The sequence below is a fragment of the Pagrus major genome, chromosome 14 (assembly GCF_040436345.1).
Source record: "Pagrus major chromosome 14, Pma_NU_1.0".
In the NCBI taxonomy this organism is placed as follows: domain Eukaryota; kingdom Metazoa; phylum Chordata; class Actinopteri; order Spariformes; family Sparidae; genus Pagrus; species Pagrus major.
This window is the reverse complement of record NC_133228.1, coordinates 14,308,813-14,330,846: the sequence shown is the minus strand read 5'-3', so window position 1 is coordinate 14,330,846 and position 22,034 is coordinate 14,308,813. Positions and strand designations below refer to the sequence as shown.

The following is a 22,034-nucleotide window of genomic DNA, read 5'->3' as shown; positions in this document are numbered from 1 at the left end:
AACTGCTCACAACAAGGTCTGTGGATTATTTTGAGTAATCGGGTCATGATCGCTGGAAAAAGACGTTGCTGTTGAGGCACCACAAGCCGAAGGCCATCTAGTTCCATCATATTTGAGGGAAAGCAGACATGTCTACAGCTCATAACTACAAAACTCAGCAACTCACACCAAAACAATCTAGATGGATGAATAGCACTACAGGTAGGAGGAAAAATATGAATTTCTGATTTTAGCGTGGACTGTCCCTTTAAGTATGCCTTCACATGTTTCTTCTGTTTCATATGTGTTTATGTCAAAGTGTATTTAAGGAATAGTTCACTGCCTTATTTAGGTGTTGTAAAGCTGGATGTATTTGGGAGGTTATGTGCAGCGGGGCAGACACACCCTCTGGGGCTACCCTTGTGAAACATTCGTTTGACCCACTTTTCCACAACAAAAGAAGATTGAGGTTACAGGAGAAGCAGCGAAAGGAGACAACATGAATATTATATTTTGAATTCTGGAGGATGACATCCCCTACAGGCTGCAGGATGAATATTTAATGAAGTTGGCCTTTCCACATCCCACCAGCTTGTTCCACGATCTGGATTTTGTTCGGATACATCACGATGGGGTCACGTTGACAGATATATATTCAAACAGGCAAGTATTGTGGTGTGCCGAAAGAGGCGTTTTGTTGGCATACACACACACCAAAGCAAACATACATAGTGATTCAACGAGGGGTCAAAAGATAAATCTGAAGAGTTACAAGATTATCGACAAGGCTGCGAGAAGCTGTGAGAAGAGGTCATGAGGGAACCTTACTTTGCTCTAAAGGGTCATAACCCAAAAAGAAAAACATTGGATTAGAGTTTTCATAACTGGTGTGCTCCTCATTTGGGGGAATATGTGCATTCATGTAACTGTTAACACTAAAACATTAAAGGTAGAGATGAAAAACCTGCATCTGTTGAAACTTCTGCACCATCGCTACAGTTTAACCACAAGATGGCAGCGTTACACTGGATAATACGCCACTGATGGATACTGGCCGGTGCACTCAGCACATTGGTTACTGTATCATATTACATTTGCCCAACATGTATGCCAAAACCCATCCTGTGCTATTGTGCATGACGCAGCCTCATAATACAACTAGGACAGCAAAGTTTACTTCTGTCTTAACAATGGAAGCTGCAGTGTCATCGTCTGGGAGGAAAACAATGAAGCTCATGCGGCCATGTAAAGCATTAGCAGACAGGAGGTTATGGCTTCCTTTCAAACTCTGTGCTGGGCCAAATTCTTGGCCAAGACCAGCTACGCATGCCTATGAGGAAATCTCATTTGTCATTTTTTTTTTTTTTTTCGGCAAGGTGGTAACTAGGGTTGCACAATTAATCAAAAATATTATTGAACTCCTCATGATTTTGATAGTTTTTTAGTGAAAATGATAAATTGGGATCTGAAAATGATCATTTCCACCAAATTGTGACTCATACTGCATCATCGCAATATGATTTTCTTTTACCATATCATGCAGCCGCAGTGTGAGCCATACCTGATCAACTTGAGATCTGATCAATTCTAAGCTAATGCTAGCTACTGTTGCTTGTGTAAATTGCTTCAAATTGTTACATAGAGCCCATTTAAACGTTCTTTGTTTTGTCCTGACAAATTCATAAAAAATCTGCGGTTAACCATAAAAAGTATCAAGGTCTTTGGTAGCCTACCTCCTGGTCTTATTGAGCAGCTGAAAGTACTGCACTAATCTAGTCTAATCTAATCTAATCTAATCTATTTTAATCTAATCTAATCTAATCTAATCTAATTTTATGTAATATACACTAATCTGCACTAATCTGGTACAGCATTTGCAGGTCTTTCATTTAGGTGCTGTAAAATACTGGACTGGAATATCAGAACTGCCATCTTGTGACAGGTTCTGAAAATTACGTTCGCAGCAGCTCTATGGGTCACACGTGGAGAGGTGTAGATTATTATCATTAAGAAGTAAAAGTAAAACCCTTGTGTTTGGATATAATGTATCAAGGGAAAGTCAGACTGTAAGTCACTAACACTGAACACATTTTCAAACTGTAGTCATGAGAAAACCTTTTTCCCCCCTTCATATACATAATCTTGGCACACCACCTTCCTAAAAACAACGAGTAGGGTCAAAGGTCAATGTCCCAGTGTTCTCAGTGTGTCACTAACTTGTGAAATAACCACCACCATTTGGTATTATGTCGCTGACTAGACACATAAACACGTCCCGGATAAACAGTCCAATGCACCATGTATCTCCTACAGTGTAGAATGACTTGTAACAAGGAGGTGGCAGTCCTATTATTAGTTTTGTTTTAGTTATTTGTGTCTGTAAACTTCACCGTTGTGTGTCAGACATCATTTATTTTAACAATTACATTCTCACAGAAGAGAGAAGTGCTGTTATTAATGCCTTACCGCTCCACTCTCGCCACCTAGGTGACAAACTTTCCTGTCTCCTCACTGCTGGGGGAGAATGTGTGTGTGTGTGTCTGCTGATTGATAGCACGCAGCATATTATGCAATTCTTTTCCGGATCTGAAACCATTTCCATTCGCTTGAATCCTCGATGGACGGAAAAAGACAGCCAGATATATGCTTCATATGGCCTTACTTGATTAGTATTGCATTAAAAAAGTGGATAGTGGGCCTGCGTTTGACCTATTTTGCTTAAATGGCCTCCATTGCTGTAATTCGATCAATAACAGTCAAAACTCTATATTGATGCCTTTCTCCAGTGTTGTAAAAAATACCGGAAAGTCACACTGGACTAAAAGAAAAGATATCATGTTAGAATATTACTCTGTTAAAAGTGAAATAAATCAACACACAGCATTCTGACGTAGCTGCTCTCGTTCCAGATGTGTGAAGACTGAGTGGAGGGCAGTAGATATGGCACCCTCTGTGGATCTGTCGGCTCTGAAAGCATTCTGGTGAGGGTCCAGGCTGACAGGGGTGACCTAGTTTCTCAAAACGCTTCATAGGTATGTGAGTACGACATACTCATTTATATGGTGTGTACTATGGGCCAACCGATTATTGACTTGGCTGAATATTTTATCCAAAATTCAGCATTTTTCTGATTAACTGAATTGTGTTTTTGTTTTTAATCCGATTGCCAATAAATCAATTCAATTTAAAAATGCACTGCTTGTATTAAAAAGTATAGTTGCCTCCATAATGTTGTGAAAAACAGGCAGTAGCAGAACACGGAAATACCTCGAGCATAGTACTAGTATCTCAAAATTGTACTTCAGTACAGTACTTGAGGAAACGTTGGCCTATCAAGTGACATTCCATCACTGTCCCACACGGTGGGCGTCACTCTGAGGACAGTGCACGCTCCACAACCTCTCACCTAGGTGTGCCGTCCTCCTCTGCTCCAAAACTCAAAACTTGGCACTGGGCGATCAAAACAAGACGATTTTTCCAAGACAAACAACAGACGGCAGAGTGGATGCCCCTGTGCCTCTCCCCCCATATGTACAGTATATCAGACGGTGTCACTTTTGTAAGGACACTCTCTCTTTCTCGGTGTTGCAGTCGAGACATCTTATGGTGAGACGGTTCCACTTTGACGGCATGTGCAGGTAGGTGTCTTTATTACTGTATGTACGTAGTCTGTGAGTTAGTTTTGAGTTGGCGTGTTGTGATTGTCAAGGTTTAGGAATGTTTAGATAGGAGAGATTTGTGTTTGTGGAGTTTGGCAGATTGGATAAGACTCATGGGGAGTTATAAAGTTGGATTTAGTTCAGAATCAACTAGAATTATATCAACTGCTCCACGTATCTTAAAAAGGGAACATCAACTTGCCTGTTTCATTATTATAGCAACACTGAGTGTGTTTATATGTGCATTAGTATCCTGGTTCAGAGCCTCATCACGCTCTTGATTATATTTGGGATGTGGTGTTTACACGGAGCATGAAGGACGTGGTTATCGTCTGCCTGCAGCTGTGTTTTGATTTCTCACCATCAGCTACTGTAAGATAACCCAGATACTGTGTTTACATGCCACAGTAACCTAATTCTAGTCAGCACGTCCAGGTTTCTGAAAACCAGGAAGGTCCTTTTAAGGTATCTGAAACCATTAAGCTGGTTAGTATCCCCACAACTGGGATACTAATGAGCATCTAAATGCACTCATCGGCCACCAACATGTATATTATTCACATATTAATGTTTGATCGGTTCTGTTTTGTTTGATTTGGCTTTTCCTCAGCCGGGGGAAAGGATGGTTTCAGTCACACAGAAGAGCAGAAGCTGCATGCTGCTGCTCCTCTCGCTCACCCCATCAATCTTCCCCTCTCTGCCCGTCTCTATCCTCTCTGCTCTCACCATCTCTGTTCTTTCATTATCTGTCCCGACAGCTCCTGCTGGCAACACTAACACGTCAAGCATTTCTAACGCTTCCACCACTCCCGCAATCCTAAAGCCAATCACCTCCGCCGTCGGCCCAACGTCTTCGTCGAGAGCCTCTATTACAGCTCCGTCGGAATCACTGTCAGCTACCTCTTCGATGTCACTCTTTAAAGAAACATCCACAAGTGACCTCCTCACATCCTCACCCACAGCTCGGGGAGAACAAATGTCCCCTAATATCTCAAGCTATCTACCTCACCCCTTCAAATGTACGACATTATCCCTTAGACCACCTCTGCATGAAAACCTTCTATGCCATTTGTCCAAAATGACTCCATATCCTCCCTCCAACTCAACCTCACTTCCACCCGCGCTTTCCTCTCCTGTTTCAAGAGCATCCTTTCCCACAACGTTCTCGCCTTTAACCTCTCAAACATCGCCCACTCTTCTTGTCAAAGCTTCACCCGTCCCTCTCCCTAAGACCTCGACATCTCCTCCAGAAGCAGCAAGCCCTCGTCGGCCCAGACCACTCCCGCCTCGCCCTCTTCCCCACACCACAAGTCCTCTGTTTGAGCACCAACCTTTCATTGTCACCTGGAACATCCCCGATCTGGTGTGTAAGAGGTACAACATCTCACTGGACACCTCGCCCTTTAAAGGAGTGGCCACGCCTGCTAAGGTTAGAGGACGAAGATTTGAATGTTTTCTGTTGGAAGTTAAAATCTATTTTATCTTCAGTGGAACCTACAGATGCAAAACCTATCCTGTGGTCAAAAAGCTAAATATAACACCCTGATCCTAACAACTTGTCAGAAAAGTCAAACACCAGAATAAATGTTGGCAAAGTACCTTTCTGCAAACCACAGTTATATTGAATATATGCTACATATGACACATACAAAGGCAACCCTATCAGAGGTCTGCAGAAACGTTAACTGCCAACGTTTTAATTATTCTGTTGACTGGGCTGAGGATGAAGGCCTCTTTCACAGGATATTATAATTCAAGGCACATTCACAAGTTCACTCACATCATTGTGTTTGTGCTGCAGGTCCCGGGCCAGTTCCTGTCTCTGTTCTACACAGACCGTCTGGGTCTTTACCCACATGTTGACCTCACTAGTAGGACGCACTTCAACGGTGGCATCCCTCAGAGAGGTAACCTGAAAGCCAGTATGAACAAGGCCAGAGCAGATATCAACTACTACATCCCGTCCAAGTGAGTCGACCTGACATTTGAACACATCGGACACGTTTGATTCTGATCTTTAACTGCTTCTTCATCGCCCTGTCTTCCTCACAGGACAACCCGGGGCTTGGCTGTGATAGACTGGGAGGAATGGCGCCCCCTGTGGGACAGAAACTGGGGCACAAAGAGAGTCTATCAGACTTTATCTGTGGCCCGTGTTATGCGCACAAACCGCTCCCTCACAGTGCAGCAGGCCAAGGAGAAAGCCAAACAACAGTTCCAGGTCAGAACTAACAAGTCATATAGTCCTGATCGTTAAATACTGATGCATAACTCCCTTCCTCTTCCATTTAAGGAGGCAGCCAGGAGTTACATGTCAGGGATGTTGGCAGTGGGCAGAGCTATGAGACCCAACTATCTCTGGGGCTTCTACCTGTTTCCTAACTGCTATAATTATGGCTGGGAGAGGACAGACTACACAGGCCGGTGCTCCAAGGAGGTGAGGAGGCAGAATGATTTGCTGCTCTGGCTGTGGGAGTCCAGCACTGCCCTCTTCCCCTCTGTCTACCTGCAGGTTGGTTGGATAGTTACCCCTACACTATTATTTCCACAGTTTAAATTCCTCAGACGTATTTCTCTCCTTGCGCTTTCTCAGGTCTCGCTAGCAGACAATCCCAGAGCCGCCCTGATGGTGAGAAATCGTGTGCAGGAAGCTTTGAGAGTATCTGCCCTGTCCACGCAGAGCGGTGCCGCCGCCGCCGCCCCCGTGTTTGCTTACACGAGACCCGTCTTTGTCGACCAGAACAGGCGTTTCCTCAGCCAGGTGAACGAGAGTGATTTAAACGTTGATTTGTTTCATACACCCTGCAGTCTCAGAGATATTATTGGATGGTACGAGGCACCAGACAAATCAATAATTAAATCCACCATTCGAACTGGTTGCAGTTTTGAAAAACGACTCATCAGCGGGCGACCACACACTTGACAGGATTAGACACATCTTAGGTTACTTCTTCACCCCAGCAGTGAGGTGTTTCCAGCCTGAGGTCCAGTTTTAAAAGGAGTTTGGTTTCTTTGGTGTAACAACACACTTCTCAGGCGGTAACCCTCACCTGTAATCCTTGTCCTCTCTTCTCACCTGGTGTTTTTGGGGAAATAAGAACAGTGAAAATGTCTGTGCTCCATGTTTAGATACATGATTGGTGTTTTTATTTTCATTTGTTAGTGTTTATAGAGGTTTCTGTCTACCTGTAATAAGGCAATAATGAGGTAGTGGAAGTATTCAGATACTTTACTTAAGTAAAAGTACCAGTGTCACACTGTAAAAATACTCTGTTACAACTCAAAGTATGTACTCAAGTATGTATAATCAGCACAATGCACTTAAATGTGCAATATTTTACTTTAAAACAGTAGAAAATTAAGTAAAATTATCCAAAAAAAGTTTCGGAATTATGTAGAAGACCCCTAGGTTATGTGTTGCAGAGACGTCTACTGAAGTTAGCATGCTAACCGGCTAGCCACAGCGGTCAAAGGCTTGAGTGCTAGCTTTGTGAGCGCACAGTGCGGGCATACTCGAGTAATAGGACTGCTAGCTAAATGGCTAACTGAGCTAACTAGGTAACAGCAGCTACAGTTAGCAGCTACAGCTAGCATCTACAGTTAGCAGCAGTAAGCAGTTACTCTGGTGATATGCTGCCCCATTTGTTTAGAGAATGAATCAATTTTTACATATTGCACCTTTAAATTTTTCACAGCAAAATTAGGTCACTCACTGGCATTTTTGCTTAAAATGATTATGGGTAGTAGGTAGTTTGATTAATAATAAGCTCTTCATATATTTTGTTTGCAAAAATGTGAAGTAAAAAGTAAAATATTTCCCTCTGGAATGTAATAGAGTAAGAAGTATAAAGTGGCAAGAAAAGAAAAGACGAAGAGAAGCACCTCACCTTTGTTCTTTAGTACAGTTCTTTAATTAAAATACTCAGTCACACTCCACCGCTGTCTTTCAGGGAGACTTGGTCAGCACCATCGGCGAGAGTGCAGCAGTGGGAGCGTCGGGCGCTGTGCTGTGGGGGGCCAGCGCTGACTACGATGACCAGGTAACATCACACTGCAGACCTCCGCTGGCCCGCTGAACGACGTGACAGACAGCACTGATGTGTTCAGTTAGATGATATAGGAGTCAGCTCGTCTGTGACTGACTGACAATACCTCAGCGTCACAGGTACTGATGGACTAGGTGGTTGTGCAACATGATGAGTTAATTCACGGCAGGGGAGCCAGGATTAGCTTGATGATAGTGACTTTCACTGGATGCCTTCTGAAAGAGACCTCACCATGTAAAATCTGAATACTCATTTAGATATGTTTATTGTGTATCATTTGGTGCATTAGGTTGTTATTATTTTGATCAAATTGCTTCAGTTAATCAACTTCTGTATTTACTTGACTGACAAATTCACATTTTGCTCATTCGCAAGAGTTAGATGGAAAGATTGACACCACTCTGATGTCTGTCCAGTCACTACATAGCATGAGAGTGGTGTCAATCCGTTCATCTAGCTCTTGGCAAGAAAGCCAACGAAGTATCCCCTAACTTGACTGACTTGCTGTGACAGTATTACATCATAGTATAAGAGCATACAGAGCTTATATTTACTGTTGTCTTATTGGTCTTCCTGTTCCTTTTCCCACTCTCCTTCAGACTTCTTGCGAAGCCCTCTCATCCTACCTCTCCTCCACCCTCAACCCTTACATCACCAACGTCACCGTAGCCGCCCAGCTCTGCAGCAACTTCCTGTGTCGAGGGAATGGCCGCTGTGTCCGAAAAAACTACAACTCCAATCACTACCTCCACCTGAACCCGGGGAATTTCAGGATCTTGCACGTTCAGAAGCGCCACCTCGTCCTCGGGAGACCCACCTTAACAGACCTGAAGACTCTGAGCAGGAGGTTTACCTGTCAATGCTACAAAGGACTGAGCTGCTCTCCCAGGACCAACAGAGAGCTGGCCAAGGCCCTGATGTTCAGTGTGAAGCAGGGGCTGTACCACAAGGCTAACACTCTGAATAAAGCCATGTTGGACCATGCACTGCAAGACAGCATCACAAAGGACAAGGTTAAAAAGAACTTGAAAGTTTAACTTGTAATCAAAACGTTTGGTTTTAAGTTCAGACCTGAGGACGACCCGGTCCTGTCACGACCGAGTGCTGCACACTTTGCATGTTTAGCCCACAACATGATTTGCATCTGTAGTGACTGATGTTAAAAGTCTGCAGGCTTTAGCTCAACTGGAGCACAAAACCAGAATGCTGTCACAACTCAGCCTTACCTCACCTGAAGCTACTGGTTCAGTTGAGGAGTTTAAAGGCCCTTCAATGATGTTCTTTCTCTACTACAGAGATTTTCTGAAAGACTTCAGGGATACCATCAATCTTTTCATCATCATTTCACCCTATTGATTTATTTTATGTTATTACCTCTCATCACAAATACACTGTGTACATTAAATAGTGTGTTAGCGACTGATCATCAGAAAGGTTTTAAAGGACTCATGGTTATGTATGTAACATGTCTGTAGTCTTTGTACGAGCAGGGGGTTTGCTGAATCTCAAAACAATCTTATAAACAAGTACTGGGCTATATCAGGTATGAACCACCTGTGACAAAACTATTCCCAGTGGGTATTTGTATATGATTTGACTATATATGTAAATAAATGAAAGAGACTGGGAGCAACAGTGTTGTTGGCAGTGTTGTAAAAGGTGCTTTCGTTAGAACATCGACAAATGAAAAAGTCACTCATTCACAACCACAGGTGTTTTCACTTATGACAGTAGTGCAGGACAGTTTACAACTTCAACATTTTTATTTGCACTTGGACTTTGTTGACCCAAGATACTGTAATCACCAGCTTTGCTACGCCCAACTTAAACCTAAGTAGAGATTTAATCAGATAAGCGCACCTAAACACCTACCAGGCAATATCAATTCAATACTTAATCTTAGTTTTTAACCTAATTGCCAGAATAAATGTTGACAATGTAGCTACACTTCTGCAAACCACAGATATGTTAAAACACATTCCCTTATGTTACAACTTTATGTTTTTTAGGCTCAGTTTTCTATTTTATATTGCGACAACGGTGTGCTTATGGTCTTGTTAGGTTAAAGAACAAAAGTCACTTGGTTAGGGTTCGGAAAAGGTCCTGTTTTGGCTTAAAATACCTGCTTTGGTTGCCACAAACACGGCAGGTGGTGTCCTGAGGTCTTGTTAAGAACACCTGGTTATGTCGCCAAAAATATGGCTGGAGATGTCCTGACTTGCCACAAACACATCTGGAAATTGACCTAAGGTCTCCTTAAAAATATCCATTGGTTTCACACTTACAAATGTTGGAACGCACTTCGTCTGAGTTTTTGGCTAGCTTACTTGTTGGCAAGCAGTTACCTACTTACACATCCAGCAGAGGTGGAGCAGCATTCACTTGGAGACGTGTTTCTGGACATTTGGGCGAATGTAAGTCCAATACTGACCCTTCTTTTCACTCTACTTTGGTCTCCAACCCCTGAGAGAAATAACCGAGTAGTTAGCCTGTTGGATGATTGACCAGCTAACAGCTGACTTTGTTTTGTCTGTAATTAACATAGTGTAACTGTGTTTAATGGAGCGAAAACAGCTGCTAGTAACTGTAAACAGGTTTGATAAGAGCTAGGTGCTAATAGTGATGCTAATTAACAGTTGCATCTCATGTTCTGTTTTCATGTGCATGGCGCCAAGTCTATCTCTTTGTACACAGCAGTCATACACTTCTGATTGACAGTGCTAATGAGTCATTATAGAGGAGTTAATGTTTGCTATTCCCATTGTGGTGTCGTCAGCAGGCACTGTGGGTCACTGGTGTATTGACTGAGTCCTCTGGGCGGTCCAGTAAGCGCGTGAGGTGTGTCTGCATTTGTGTGTTTGCTGGTGTCACAGTGATCTCCAAGGTGGTTTAAAGAGAGAGAGAGAAAGACAGCCTGAAACTTAACTTGCCTTGACAACGCTCCACACGTCTAAACTGCAACAGAAAGCACGGCTAACGTCAGAAAACCAGTTCAGCACACAGACGGACATCAAATTCAAAGTATGACCTTTCTTGGTTCCTCTTTGTCTTGTTTGGTTGAATTTATCAAAACACCATCTCAATAAGGAAGCTGAGAGAACACAACCAGCTTGTGTGCATACCAGGAAACTGGTTCTAGTGTAGACTTCATGGCATGAAGCCCAACACTACCAATCATAAAATGTGTTGCCTGTGTCTTTTGACGTAGATAAGACGTCGGCAAACATGCGCTTACAAGAAAACCGTTCAGTCAGCGTTATGAGTCAGCCTGAAAATAGGTTACAGACCTTTCTCTTCTCTTTGCTTGGTATTCTATGACAGTGAATAAAAGCTGGAATAGGATAATAAAAAAGAAACTTCCTCCTTGTTGCACAATCTTTCACACATGGTTGACACGCCTGCTCTGCTTTATTGTCTTTAGACGATAGAGCATTAACCTGAACTCTCCTGGTCTATTTTATGAGGAGAGCAAGTAATATTATAACTGATAACTTCTCAGAACTTGTAAGAAAAAGGGTTTTCCCAACACAGACTATATTCACAGGGCGGCCATTTTCATCTGACATCACGTTGGGTGGCGAGCGCTAATGTTGCACTGCTGCGTTCCCCGTTGCAAGTCATAGAAATGTAGGAAATCCGACATTAGCATTCAACCCTTTCCTTGCTAACGTTATTGTTTGATACACGTTACACAAAATGATAGCAGAGATGTAAATTTATTCTAAAATATCAACGCACATCTTGGACACATTTATTTAAACCTGGATGTAAAACACACTGGATGTAATCAAGCGGTAATGTTAGCTCACAAGTGGTTGAATGCTAACACTAGCTAACAGGTTATCAAAATGTTGACCCATGTTCCTCCAGATTTTCACTCTGTGTCGTCGTTTCTATTGATGATCAATCAGACAGCTGTGAAATGTAACAAATTTGTCACGTTCCTTGTGTTTTAACGACCTGCGACCTGGAGCACAGCAGCACAACATTATCCCAGTGTTCGAGCTCACCACCCTGAGCACGTCATCAGAGGAGAATGACTGCCGTGTGAACATTAAAGTCTATTAAGGTAATGAAATGAAGGAACTCCAGTCATGCCACAGGAAAAAGTCAGCTTTTAATTAAAACCGTAAGTCTTACAGTACATGCCATTGCAAGTCAGTCATCATTTTTCACTTTAATTTGCATCTTCTAAAAGCAGTTTGGTCTTTTTTTTTAAATCGGTGAATACCACAGAACAAAGTAAAGTGTGATTAAAATACAGTTATTCGGCCATGGAAAATCTTAAAGACGTACAAAGTACAAAGTCATTCAGTCGTGTTGCTGTGGTTCAGTGAATGAAAATGTCTGAGAACCTCTAATAGCTGCCAAGCTGAACAAAAATCCCAGGAACACACCAGCCCCGGGGCAGGGCTCACCAGCTGTAAACGTTCAGTGCTACTTGCATCAGTTCTGACAATTATTCTTTTTGTGGATGAAAAGATAAAATATTTTAGATAATTGTCCTTCTAAATATGTGCAGACGAGACACATTTTGAAGTTTTTTAATGAAGTGAAAGTGATTTTTTCCATGTTTTAAAGGTCCCATATTGTAGAAAGTGAGACTTCCTGTCTTTTTAATTATAAAACAGGTCGAGGTGCTATATACTGTAAATGCTATGAGAGCTTCAAACCCTTCAGTCCACAGAGGAAAGCGCCCATTACAGAAACTCCGCCTATAAATGAGTCGTTAGGACTTCAGTAAAGTTGTGATGTCACAACTATACAGTCGCCACCCTCAGCAAGGCTGTAGTTGCAAAAAAAGTCAACAGAGCTGAGGCGCAAACACAGTGGACAGTGCCTGCTCAGACATGTGAGAGCTGGCCAATCAGAGCAGATTGGGTTTTCGTGTGGGGGGTTCTTAAAGAGACAGAACGGAGCGTTCAGACAGGGTGAACAGAGGAGCTGCAACGACACAGGTATGAGAAGAATTATGTTTTTTTTAAACACTGAAGCATGTAAACATCCAGACTAAAAGTATGAACCTAAAAATGAGCATAATATGGGACCTTTAAAGTATGTCACAAGGAATATACTACACATTAAAACAGACAATACATTCAGAAAATGCTTCTCAATATATCTTCATTCAACTATCAGAATTTAGAGTTGTGATTATAACATAATATTTTCTTATTATAAAGGAGTTACTAAAGGGCAGCTTCATAAATTATACCAGCACCGAGTTAAAATGCTACTGTGGGAGTGAACGGCTTCAACTGCTGCCACTTAATTAATCTGAATACCGACTCCAAGCGACGGTCAGTTACCTAACAAAGCCACTTGCATGGAGTAGATAAGTTTGCTAAGATTTACCATTTGTTTAGCCACAGTGCGAGGTACCTTTAGTTAGTTAATAAGGCAAATTATGCTCTACACAGTATACACAGTTGGGGTTTATTAACTAAGAACTAAATTTAAAACATGTCTGTACTTTATTCACTTTAAGCTACGTTGATTAATGGATTTCAATTTTTTTTTTAGACCGATTTACGTGTCAGCTCTCTCTACATTTTACAAGAAATGTCCATCAGTTTGGGGTAAACATGCAGGACAAGAACATGTTGTATGTTTGTTTCTGTCGAATAAAAAAAAAATCAGTACATTTGAAGATGAAACACCCGGCAGTTAGCGGTGGGGCTCTGACACTGAAACAAACACATCCTCACTGACTGGGTTGGTGCTGGAAGTTCAAACATTTTCACAATAATGAATAATAATGAAACACTACAGTGCTTCAAGTATAAAAAGAGGAGCCTCCATGGAAACCTGGTTGACCCTGTTTGCACATGCAGGAAGGCACTCCAGCAAATTTGGTTAATGAAGGATTCACAGTTAGTTCTCACTCCTCGTGTCCATTCAGCTACAGGTTTTCTTGCTACATATATTACTGGGTTCGTGTCTACTCTATAATCACCATGCATTACTCGGGGGGGTCATATTAACAAGCTGAGATATAAAAACGTCAATTAAAAACTAACTAAATAAACGAAATGAACATTAAGATGTAACGGCGGTCCTCTTAACAGTTGTTTCTATGTCCTATTTATCTTAAAAATACTGACATATCCACAAACTGATTGAAACAAGCCTCCCAGATGTTACTTGTACTTTGCAGCATGCAGGTGTGAGCTACGGTTAAAGCATGCCGATGCATATGTGAATGACACAATCGCAAGTCTGTCGCTGCAATCCTTAAAAACACAGAAAGTACTCACACTTTCAAAGTCAAGAAGACTCGTAAAACATGAATATTACAACTAGATTTCGTATCGTATACAAACGGCAGTTGGTTCATTTAATTAAAAGAGGTCAGGTAAACAGTTTGGGGTCCTCAGTTGTGTTTTTAACTTTATTACCAGACCCAGAAATATCACCTGGATCACTGGTAACAAATGTCCAGACTCCAAGGTAACCACACTCTTAACTCAATGAACATTTCAACAGCTGTCGTCGTGGCAACATATTGCTGTCCAAAGACCCAAAGTGATTATCTTAAAGGTGCACTATGTAGTTTTGGGGACGAAATTTCAATCACAAGAGAAAGATCTTCACTGACTGTTTTTTTATGCCTTAACAAACTAAATAAACAAACTGACCTTAAAGGACAACGCAGTTTCATACTGTTTTACTTTGTTTATATGTGGCGGACCCTGCCACCTTTCTAGCTTCAGTGTTCTGAGGACCTTATTATAGGTAATAATACAAACTCAGAAATATTTATCTTTTCCATAACTGAATAAACAAGCTGTTCTCAGAGGAAAATAAGGTCCCCAGAACACTTTTTGAAGCTAGAAAGGTGGCAGGGTCCGCCACATATAAACAGTGTGAACTTGTGTTGTCCTTTAAGGTCAGTTTGTTTATTCAGTCATGAAAACAAAGAGAGTTTGTTTATGTAGTTTGTCAATAACGATCTTTCTCTTCTGATTGAAATGTCTTCGTAGTGCACCTTTAACCTGGTCAAATATAAACTTTCATGTCCTTTTTAATTGGTTAACCATACTAAAATAAAACCTGCTTGTTTCTTCTCCATTAGTCTAAAGTGAGGCAGACTTCTCCTACAAGTTAAAACCTAAAAAAAAAGACAAACTCAAAGCAGTTTCTTCTTGGACTCCAGCTGTCCATTCACCTCCCCATTCTCCCCACTCAGCCCATCCACAGCTGCGGTGCACTTGATTCTCAGCAGCACGTTGGACAGCACGTCCTGGTACAGACTGAGGCAGAGCCAGCCCGGCAGGTACAGGAGGGTGATGAGCCCCATGAAGTTGTGAGGATAATGAGAGTAGTCCCAGGAGCAGGCGTCAAACTGCCTGAGCACCAGGCCCCAGGAGAACTCCCAGGCGTAGATGAAGCAGATGTAGATGGGCAGCCTGCGGCACGTCCCCCAGCCTCTGCTGAAGTGCAGGTGGAGGTAGAGCTTCTCCACCACGAAGCTGCAGCTGCCGTACATCAGGAAGGACCACAGGGACGTGTGGCCGCTCAGGGTCCGGTCAGACTTCTCCACCAGGTTGAAGACGGACGTGAAAATGACCTCGTCCAGGAAGCCGTGCATCCCGAAGAACAAGAAGCGCACGAAGCCGGGGAGCCCGTGAGAGGGAGGCCCCCGGTCGTGCGCGCTGTCCTCCGGGACGGGTTGTCGCGGGGGGTCGGGGTGGTACTGCAGCCCGGACAGCCATCTGTGAAACACCTGGGCGAAATACAGAGCCAGGACGTAGTGCACCACCAGCTGGGTCCCGGACACCAGCCTCACCTGCTCGGTCAGAGTGTTGATGTTCCCGATGAGGATCTGCAGCCCGATGTAGACGGACGGGTAGAAAACCAGATGAAACACCACAGGCCGACCTCGGAAACACCTCTTCTGTGAGTAGATCTTCTCCAGAGCAAAGTGGGTCAGTGAGTGCATGATGCAGAGGTACGGGGAGGAGAAGCCCAGCAGCTTCGGGTCCCGATGATTCACGAGCCCCTGTAAGGACGAGAGCAGGACATCCAGAGTCACTCCGTGCATCCCGTAGAAGTACAGCCGCATCCATCGCGGCAGCTCCCGCAGAGACTCCGCCGCGTCCTCGGTCTCTCCGGACGGTTCTTGTTGGCGGGGCGTTCGCGCCGATTTCAGCCCACCGGCGGGGTCTCCCGAGCGGCTGCGAGGGCCGTCCCGGCACCGACCGGCCATGATCAGTCAGTGTGCGTGCAGAGATCCGGCCGTCCTCTTCCTACACATTGTTTTCTGTTGTGTTCCGCTGCTGCAGCATCTCCCGCACTGTAGAGTCAGTGCTGCCTTCACGGGCTCCCCGGAAGAAACCGTGTTTGTGGACGCAGCCTAAAAGCTTAAAGGTGCACTATGTAGTTTTTGAGGGAAACAATAAAAAAAATAAAGATTTATTTTATGACAAACTGACCTTAAAGGACAACACAGTTTCATACTGTTTCACTCAGTCATTACACTTGCCCCATTGGAGAGTTGGGTGAAGTTTTCCAGTCCGCAATACATTTCTGAAGCTTCACAGAGTTGCAGCATTCTGGCAAACAACTGAAGTAGATGGGGACTTGTTTTAATATGTAAAAAACAACCAAAAAAATACACTTAAATTGGCTCCATACAGCTCGTCTGGTGTTGTCCAAGATCAACTGGTGTTTCCAAAATATCATCACATAGTTTACGTAAAAGAGGTCGGCTGTGGTCGGTTATTTAGAGGAAAAAGTCTCCAAAATGGAGGTAATTGATGGCCCTGTAAATTCAGGTCCCGACTTTATCATTCCCCGCTGTCGCTGTCGTTAAAGTTGTGGTGTGTACTTCACCATCCACTTAAATTAGACAGGGACTTTTAAAACAATGTATTTATAATTAATGGTTATCGTTCTTGTTGTGGACGGTCCTTTCAAAATAACATTATGGCAGAGCATAACTTTTAACAAATAATTAATATGGAGTGCAACTGTAATCCCAACAGCTTGAATGTTATATAAAAAAAAGGGGTTTACAAACATGGTAACATGTTGAACAAAATTTCCAACAGCACCTGAAGGCAGCACGAGAGAGAGCCCGTTGGAGGAGGAGGTGTAGCTGAGCGACGTTTGGGCTCTGACGCGTTATTAATTGAGCTCACGTCCCCCTGCGACGTCCTGACGCTGTTTAATTACGAGCGATTAATGATAATTACAGCAGATTACTGTTATGATAGATCTGCACGGTCCTCTGTAAACTCATCTGTAGAAGTGAAATGAAGTAAACTAATCCATCATCTGTCCTCATCACACCTACACCTGTCTGTGTGACACATGTAGATAGATAGATAGATAGATAGATAGATAGATAGATAGATAGATAGATAGATAGAACTATTAATTCATGCATGTGTCCTGCACAGTGTGGATGCTGCTTGGTCACAATATCTCTGACAACTTCCCTTTTGTGGTTTCCTGCTTACTAACTTTCAAGCGTTGCAGTTTCACGAGCTGTAAATAGACAACACAGCGATGCTTTAAAAGATAATAACCACTCAAAAATATTTCACGTGTGTCCAGTAAATCTCAATACGAGACTGTACTTTATGTCAGATGTTGCTCAGCCTGCAGTGGTATCTACAGTATCCATCGTGTGCAGGTGAGAAGGCTTGCAGCACACCTGGATGACCACAGAGAGGCACTGCTGAGCGTGTGCGACCGAAATAGAGAGTGATACTGTAGATAAGGGTTATTTTCACTGAAGGGAACTGACCGCATTTTCATTAGAGGCTGTAATGTGAGCCTGTGTGTGTGTGTGTGTGTGTGACATGGATCAGCGTGGTGTCGTAACACACTCATCTCTTCTTGAGATGTGTCTCATTGGTTCAGCTCTGAAGTGCTTTGTGAAGAGGATGTGTCATTGTGCGCTGAATGCATGTATCGGTGTTGTGTGTGTGTGTGTGTGTGTGTGTCCTAAGCCTTGGTGGAAAGTTACTAAGTACTTTTATTGAAGTATTCCTACAAGGAACATATGAAACAGTCTCAGTTTAATCAGTTTTTCCCACAATGAACACCTCATTCTGTTGAGGTAGTTTACCTTACTTCACCATTGTCATCGCCATGGCCACAGATAGATACGTTACCTCATCGCCATCCATCCGGCTGACAGTCGTGTTTCAAAGAGAAAAACAGTATTAAAAATACATTGCATCTTTCGTTCACTCTCTCCCAAAACAAATGGACGTGCTAGCCGGATCAAGATCTTTAACGGAGGAGGTGATGGTGCCTGTACCGCTTTTGTCCACAGGGGTCGCCAGAATCAACAACAGACAAAAGTCCTTGTCGCTGCTTTAAGTACAATTTAAGGAAATGTTCTTACATGTATTTGTAATGATAAAAACAGAGTAATCTAATATTCTATAATCATATAACACCTTCTGCATAATAAATACTTTTGATACTTAAAACTATAAAATGCATCCGTACTTTTATGAACATTTTGAAAATCAGGAATTTTAGGAGTATTTTTAGTAAAGGATCTGAGTACTTCTTCCAAAACTGCCACCAAAGAGTATGAAAGTGTGTGTGTTTATGTGTGTGTGTGTTTGTGTGTGTGTGTGTGTTTGTATTCCACCTCTTTGAACACTCTTCCAGGGTTTCACAGTGTGTATTTGTCTGCATGTTGTGAGTGCCCTGTGAGTGGCAGCCTGTCCCTGTGGGATGCAGTTTTGTGCACTCAAACGGTTTCATGTGTGTGCTTTTGTGAATGTTTCTGCCCGTCTATGTATGTCTGTGTGTGCGTACTTGTATGTGAGTGTGCATGTCTGTGTGAGTGTGTGTGCACTCAGGAAATAGAGATGTCAGTGGTCTTTCTGGGCCTCAGAGATAACAGCATGCCTCTGCATGGTTTAAAACTATCAGAATCACTTGGGCGCAGAACGAACCCACTCAGTCGTGACCCAGAACCAGCGCAGAGAGCAGGACAAATGTTCAAATAGTTTGTGTCAAATGCAGCATATAGATAAGATATGACCTCGCTCTCTCTCTCTCTCTCTCACACACACACACATACACCTCTTATATCGCCATACCTCCTCCTTTAAGTGCACTGCTGCATGTAATAGCAGCCATAATTCTTCACGTGGAGCATGTCGACAGTAACATTTGAACACCAGTAATTTATAACACCATTTATTGTGTGACATAGTGCAATTACAGTAAACACATGAGATCATCATTGATATAAACAGTACACTCAGAGCATCTGAATCTCCTTGAATGTTGAATAATAGGCATTAGTTTTAAGATACACAGCAGTGTTGTTGGTGTGTTTAATTCTGGTTTTTCGCTCATATTAAGGCATTCCAAGTCTCATCTGAATGGTGTTTTCTGTCCATGTCTGCTGTCAAGAACACAGAAATTAAGTACAAAGCAATCTCAGACACTGTGTTGTTTTTGATTTGCAATCTTGCTGAACGTATTTAAAGGATAAGCGCACCCAAAAATGAAAATGTAGTTATTATCTACTCATCCAAATGTTGATGGAAAGTTGGTTGAAGATCTGTAGTCCACAAAACATTTCACAGCAAACAGCGTTGCAGCATTTTCCTTAACAACTGAAGGAGATGGGGACTTGTTTTAAAATGTAAAAAACAGCCAAAAAGAAACATAAAATGGCTCCATACAGCTTGTCCGGCATAATCCAAGTCTCTGGAAGCCCCAAGATTCCAAATTTATTTGAAAAGACATTATTTACACCCTTTTTTAAGACAAATCTTGACTGTAGCTAAGCTAAGGGTTAGCGTGCACGACGTTTATGTGGGTGCAGAAGCTTGACGGCTGTCAAAGTTATAAATAACATCTTTCAAAATTGATTTCCGGAGACTTAGAGCCATTGTATATTGTTTTTCTGCCTATTTATTTATTTTTTATTTTCTTACATTTTAAAATAAGTCTCCATCTACTTCAGTTGTTTAGGAGAATGCTGCAGCACTGTTTTACTGTGAAGCTCCAGAAATGTTTTGTGGACTACGAAACTTCACTCGGCTTATGATTGTAAATAGATAATGACTCTATTTTTATGTCATTAAAAGTCGACATAAGTTAAAACAGTAGGTAGAAGATATTGAATATGAACTGCCACATAAGTATACACCCATTTCGCTGCAATCTGTATGAAATACAGCTCAATTCACTTTTAAGTATTTGTATTAAATACAGTTTTATTATTCTAAAGCGTATTTATCAATATTATGAAAGACCCCCATCACCCTATTATGATGAATAGTGAATCAGACAAAGAAGTTAGTTTCCTCACAGCTAATCTTCAGGTTTTGAATAATATTCTGTGCAGTGAAGCCAGTCAGCTCCCCTCCGCAGCAGGAGATAGAAGAGGTCAGTGCCGCTTCATATATTAGATTCTTTTGTATTACTGTGTGCTATTTTACGGTTTCATTTCATTTATCAGAGGACACAGAGAACCCTGACAAACACCCATTATTTCATGAGATGAAAGTTAGAGCAAAACGAGAAAAAAATGGATGTGTGAATACATTTGTAGCTCGGATAAAAACTGTTTTTGCAGAGATGTAAATTATCTCATGGAGTCCCAAAGTTTTTTCTCAATCCCTCAGGGCTGCTGGAAACACAAACTAATTCTTTCCTCATGTCTTATTTCTGTCTTTTATTCAAATGACTTCCAGAATTGATGTTGCACAATGGGTAAGTTATCATGCAGCAGGGTCCAAGTATGAAATGTGCTCATTTTCCCTGTATGCTGTGCGTCACTGACACTCTGTCTTATGTGTGTCAGGCAGGGCCTCCGATACAAATTCCTGTCCAACATTACGACACTTTTAAAAAAAAAAAATCTTCTGTCCTTCGGTGAAACATCTGCCAGCCAGTGGGTTTGAGTCTCTATGTTCATCAGATGAAACGCTGCAGACCTTGAGTTTATGTCCCACAGACAGCCGGTCTGTTCTGTTTCGTCTCCCTGGGTATGTTTTGTGCATTTTAATGTGTTCTGGTGGATCCTAGTCAGCCAAGTGTGGGATATTAGGGAGTGACAATGCAGCAGAAAATGTAAGACACTATTAAAGGGGCATTATGTAGTTTTGGAGAAGGAATTCAATCTCAGAATTTTAATATTTACAATATTAATGAGGTAATTATACAAACTCAGAGGAAAATAAGGTCCTCAGAACACTGTTTGAAGCTAGAAAGGTGGCAGGGTCCGCCATATATAAACAGAGTAAAACAGTATGAAATTGTGTTGTCCTTTAAGGTCAGTTTGTTTATTCAGTGATGAAAACAAAGAGAGTTTGTTTATGTAGTTTGTTTGTCAGTCAATGAAGATCTTTCATCCTTCATCCCCAATGCTACATACCGCACCCTTAAAATCCTCATCGTAGATTATTTGTTACATCACACCAAAAAAATGTCATCACATTTACAGATATAGCTTTAAATATACATCCAGACATCCAGATTCTTTTCCTCAGGCTGAAACACTAGATGGCAGCAGTGCGACGCAGTCTCCTGTGGCTTGGGGTGGGCCCTGTTCTCATTCACACACACAAAATAACACTGTTTTGCATGGAGTACAATTTGAATGCATAGCGGTCATATGTGTGCAGAAAGGGCCTTGAACTCCTTCATACCGTGAGCTGATTAAAATGTTAACAATGGAGGATTCAAGCTTATTCGCCCGCGGTTGTCATTCATAAGAAAGGCCTCATTTAAAGGCTGAGCATGTTCATTTAGTTTCTGTGGACCTTCAGGCTCTTTAACAAAAGCATCTTGTAAATAGACAAAGCAGATACATCATATTAGGGATTGATACCCTCCCCTCAATCGCATACAAAAACATTTTCTCATCAGATGCGTCCTGTTAGGCTCATTATGGTCTGCGAGGGGGCTGTAAGATGAAGCTACGTGATGTTTGACTGATGTGACGCATGGCCGAGTCCCGCAGGAAATGAATGTGAATGAGCAGTCGTGCACTTAAAATGAGAAACCTCTGAAAATGTAATTCCAGAAGCCATTTCCTCCAATTTGAGCCATTATTGAATGGACGGCTGGCCCCTGTGCGCTCGCATTGTCTCATATGGTCAGGTTAGGGTAGGGTAATGTGGTTTGTGTGCGTGCGCTCGTAAGCTCATACTGTGTCTGCAGGGGCGGATGCAGGATGTTTGAGGGGCAGGGGCAAAAAAATAAAAAGGGCACCGGCTGTATGTTGGGGGGCACCAGCATGCAGAAAGTCGTGATATATTTATAGAGAAGAGAGGGCACTTCATCACATTTTGTCTGCTGGAGGGGCAACCTAAAGGACACTTTACTATGTTTTCTCCACTGGAAGGGCAACCTAAAG

At 42.3% G+C, this 22,034-nt stretch overlaps 2 protein-coding genes across 2 annotated transcripts; one reads left to right on the top strand and one right to left on the bottom strand.

Moving 5' to 3' along the window:
* Positions 1-3,950: 3,950 nt before the first annotated feature.
* LOC141008155 (hyaluronidase-1-like) lies at positions 3,951-8,721 on the top strand. Its single transcript, XM_073480401.1, has 8 exons — positions 3,951-4,010; positions 4,870-5,067; positions 5,440-5,606; positions 5,691-5,859; positions 5,932-6,150; positions 6,232-6,399; positions 7,589-7,678; positions 8,284-8,721. The coding sequence occupies exons 1-8, from the start codon at positions 3,951-3,953 to the stop codon at positions 8,719-8,721; spliced, it is 1,509 nt and encodes a 502-aa protein (XP_073336502.1).
* Positions 8,722-14,813: 6,092 nt separating this feature from the next.
* tmem229a (transmembrane protein 229A) lies at positions 14,814-15,893 on the bottom strand. Its single transcript, XM_073480400.1, has one exon. The coding sequence runs from the start codon at positions 15,891-15,893 to the stop codon at positions 14,814-14,816; it is 1,080 nt and encodes a 359-aa protein (XP_073336501.1).
* Between the last annotated feature and the right edge of the window lie 6,141 nt (positions 15,894-22,034).

Bases quoted from the DNA above. Each gene is read 5' to 3' on its own strand.
- tmem229a (XM_073480400.1), bottom strand. From the start codon at position 15,893: ATGGCCGGTCGGTGCCGGGACGGCCCTCGCAGCCGCTCGGGAGACCCC.
- LOC141008155 (XM_073480401.1), top strand. From the start codon at position 3,951: ATGAAGGACGTGGTTATCGTCTGCCTGCAGCTGTGTTTTGATTTCTCA. The intron at 5,860-5,931 runs GTCAGAACTAAC...CTTCCATTTAAG, and splicing joins AAGCCAAACAACAGTTCCAG to GAGGCAGCCAGGAGTTACAT. The intron at 7,679-8,283 runs GTAACATCACAC...ACTCTCCTTCAG, and splicing joins GCGCTGACTACGATGACCAG to ACTTCTTGCGAAGCCCTCTC.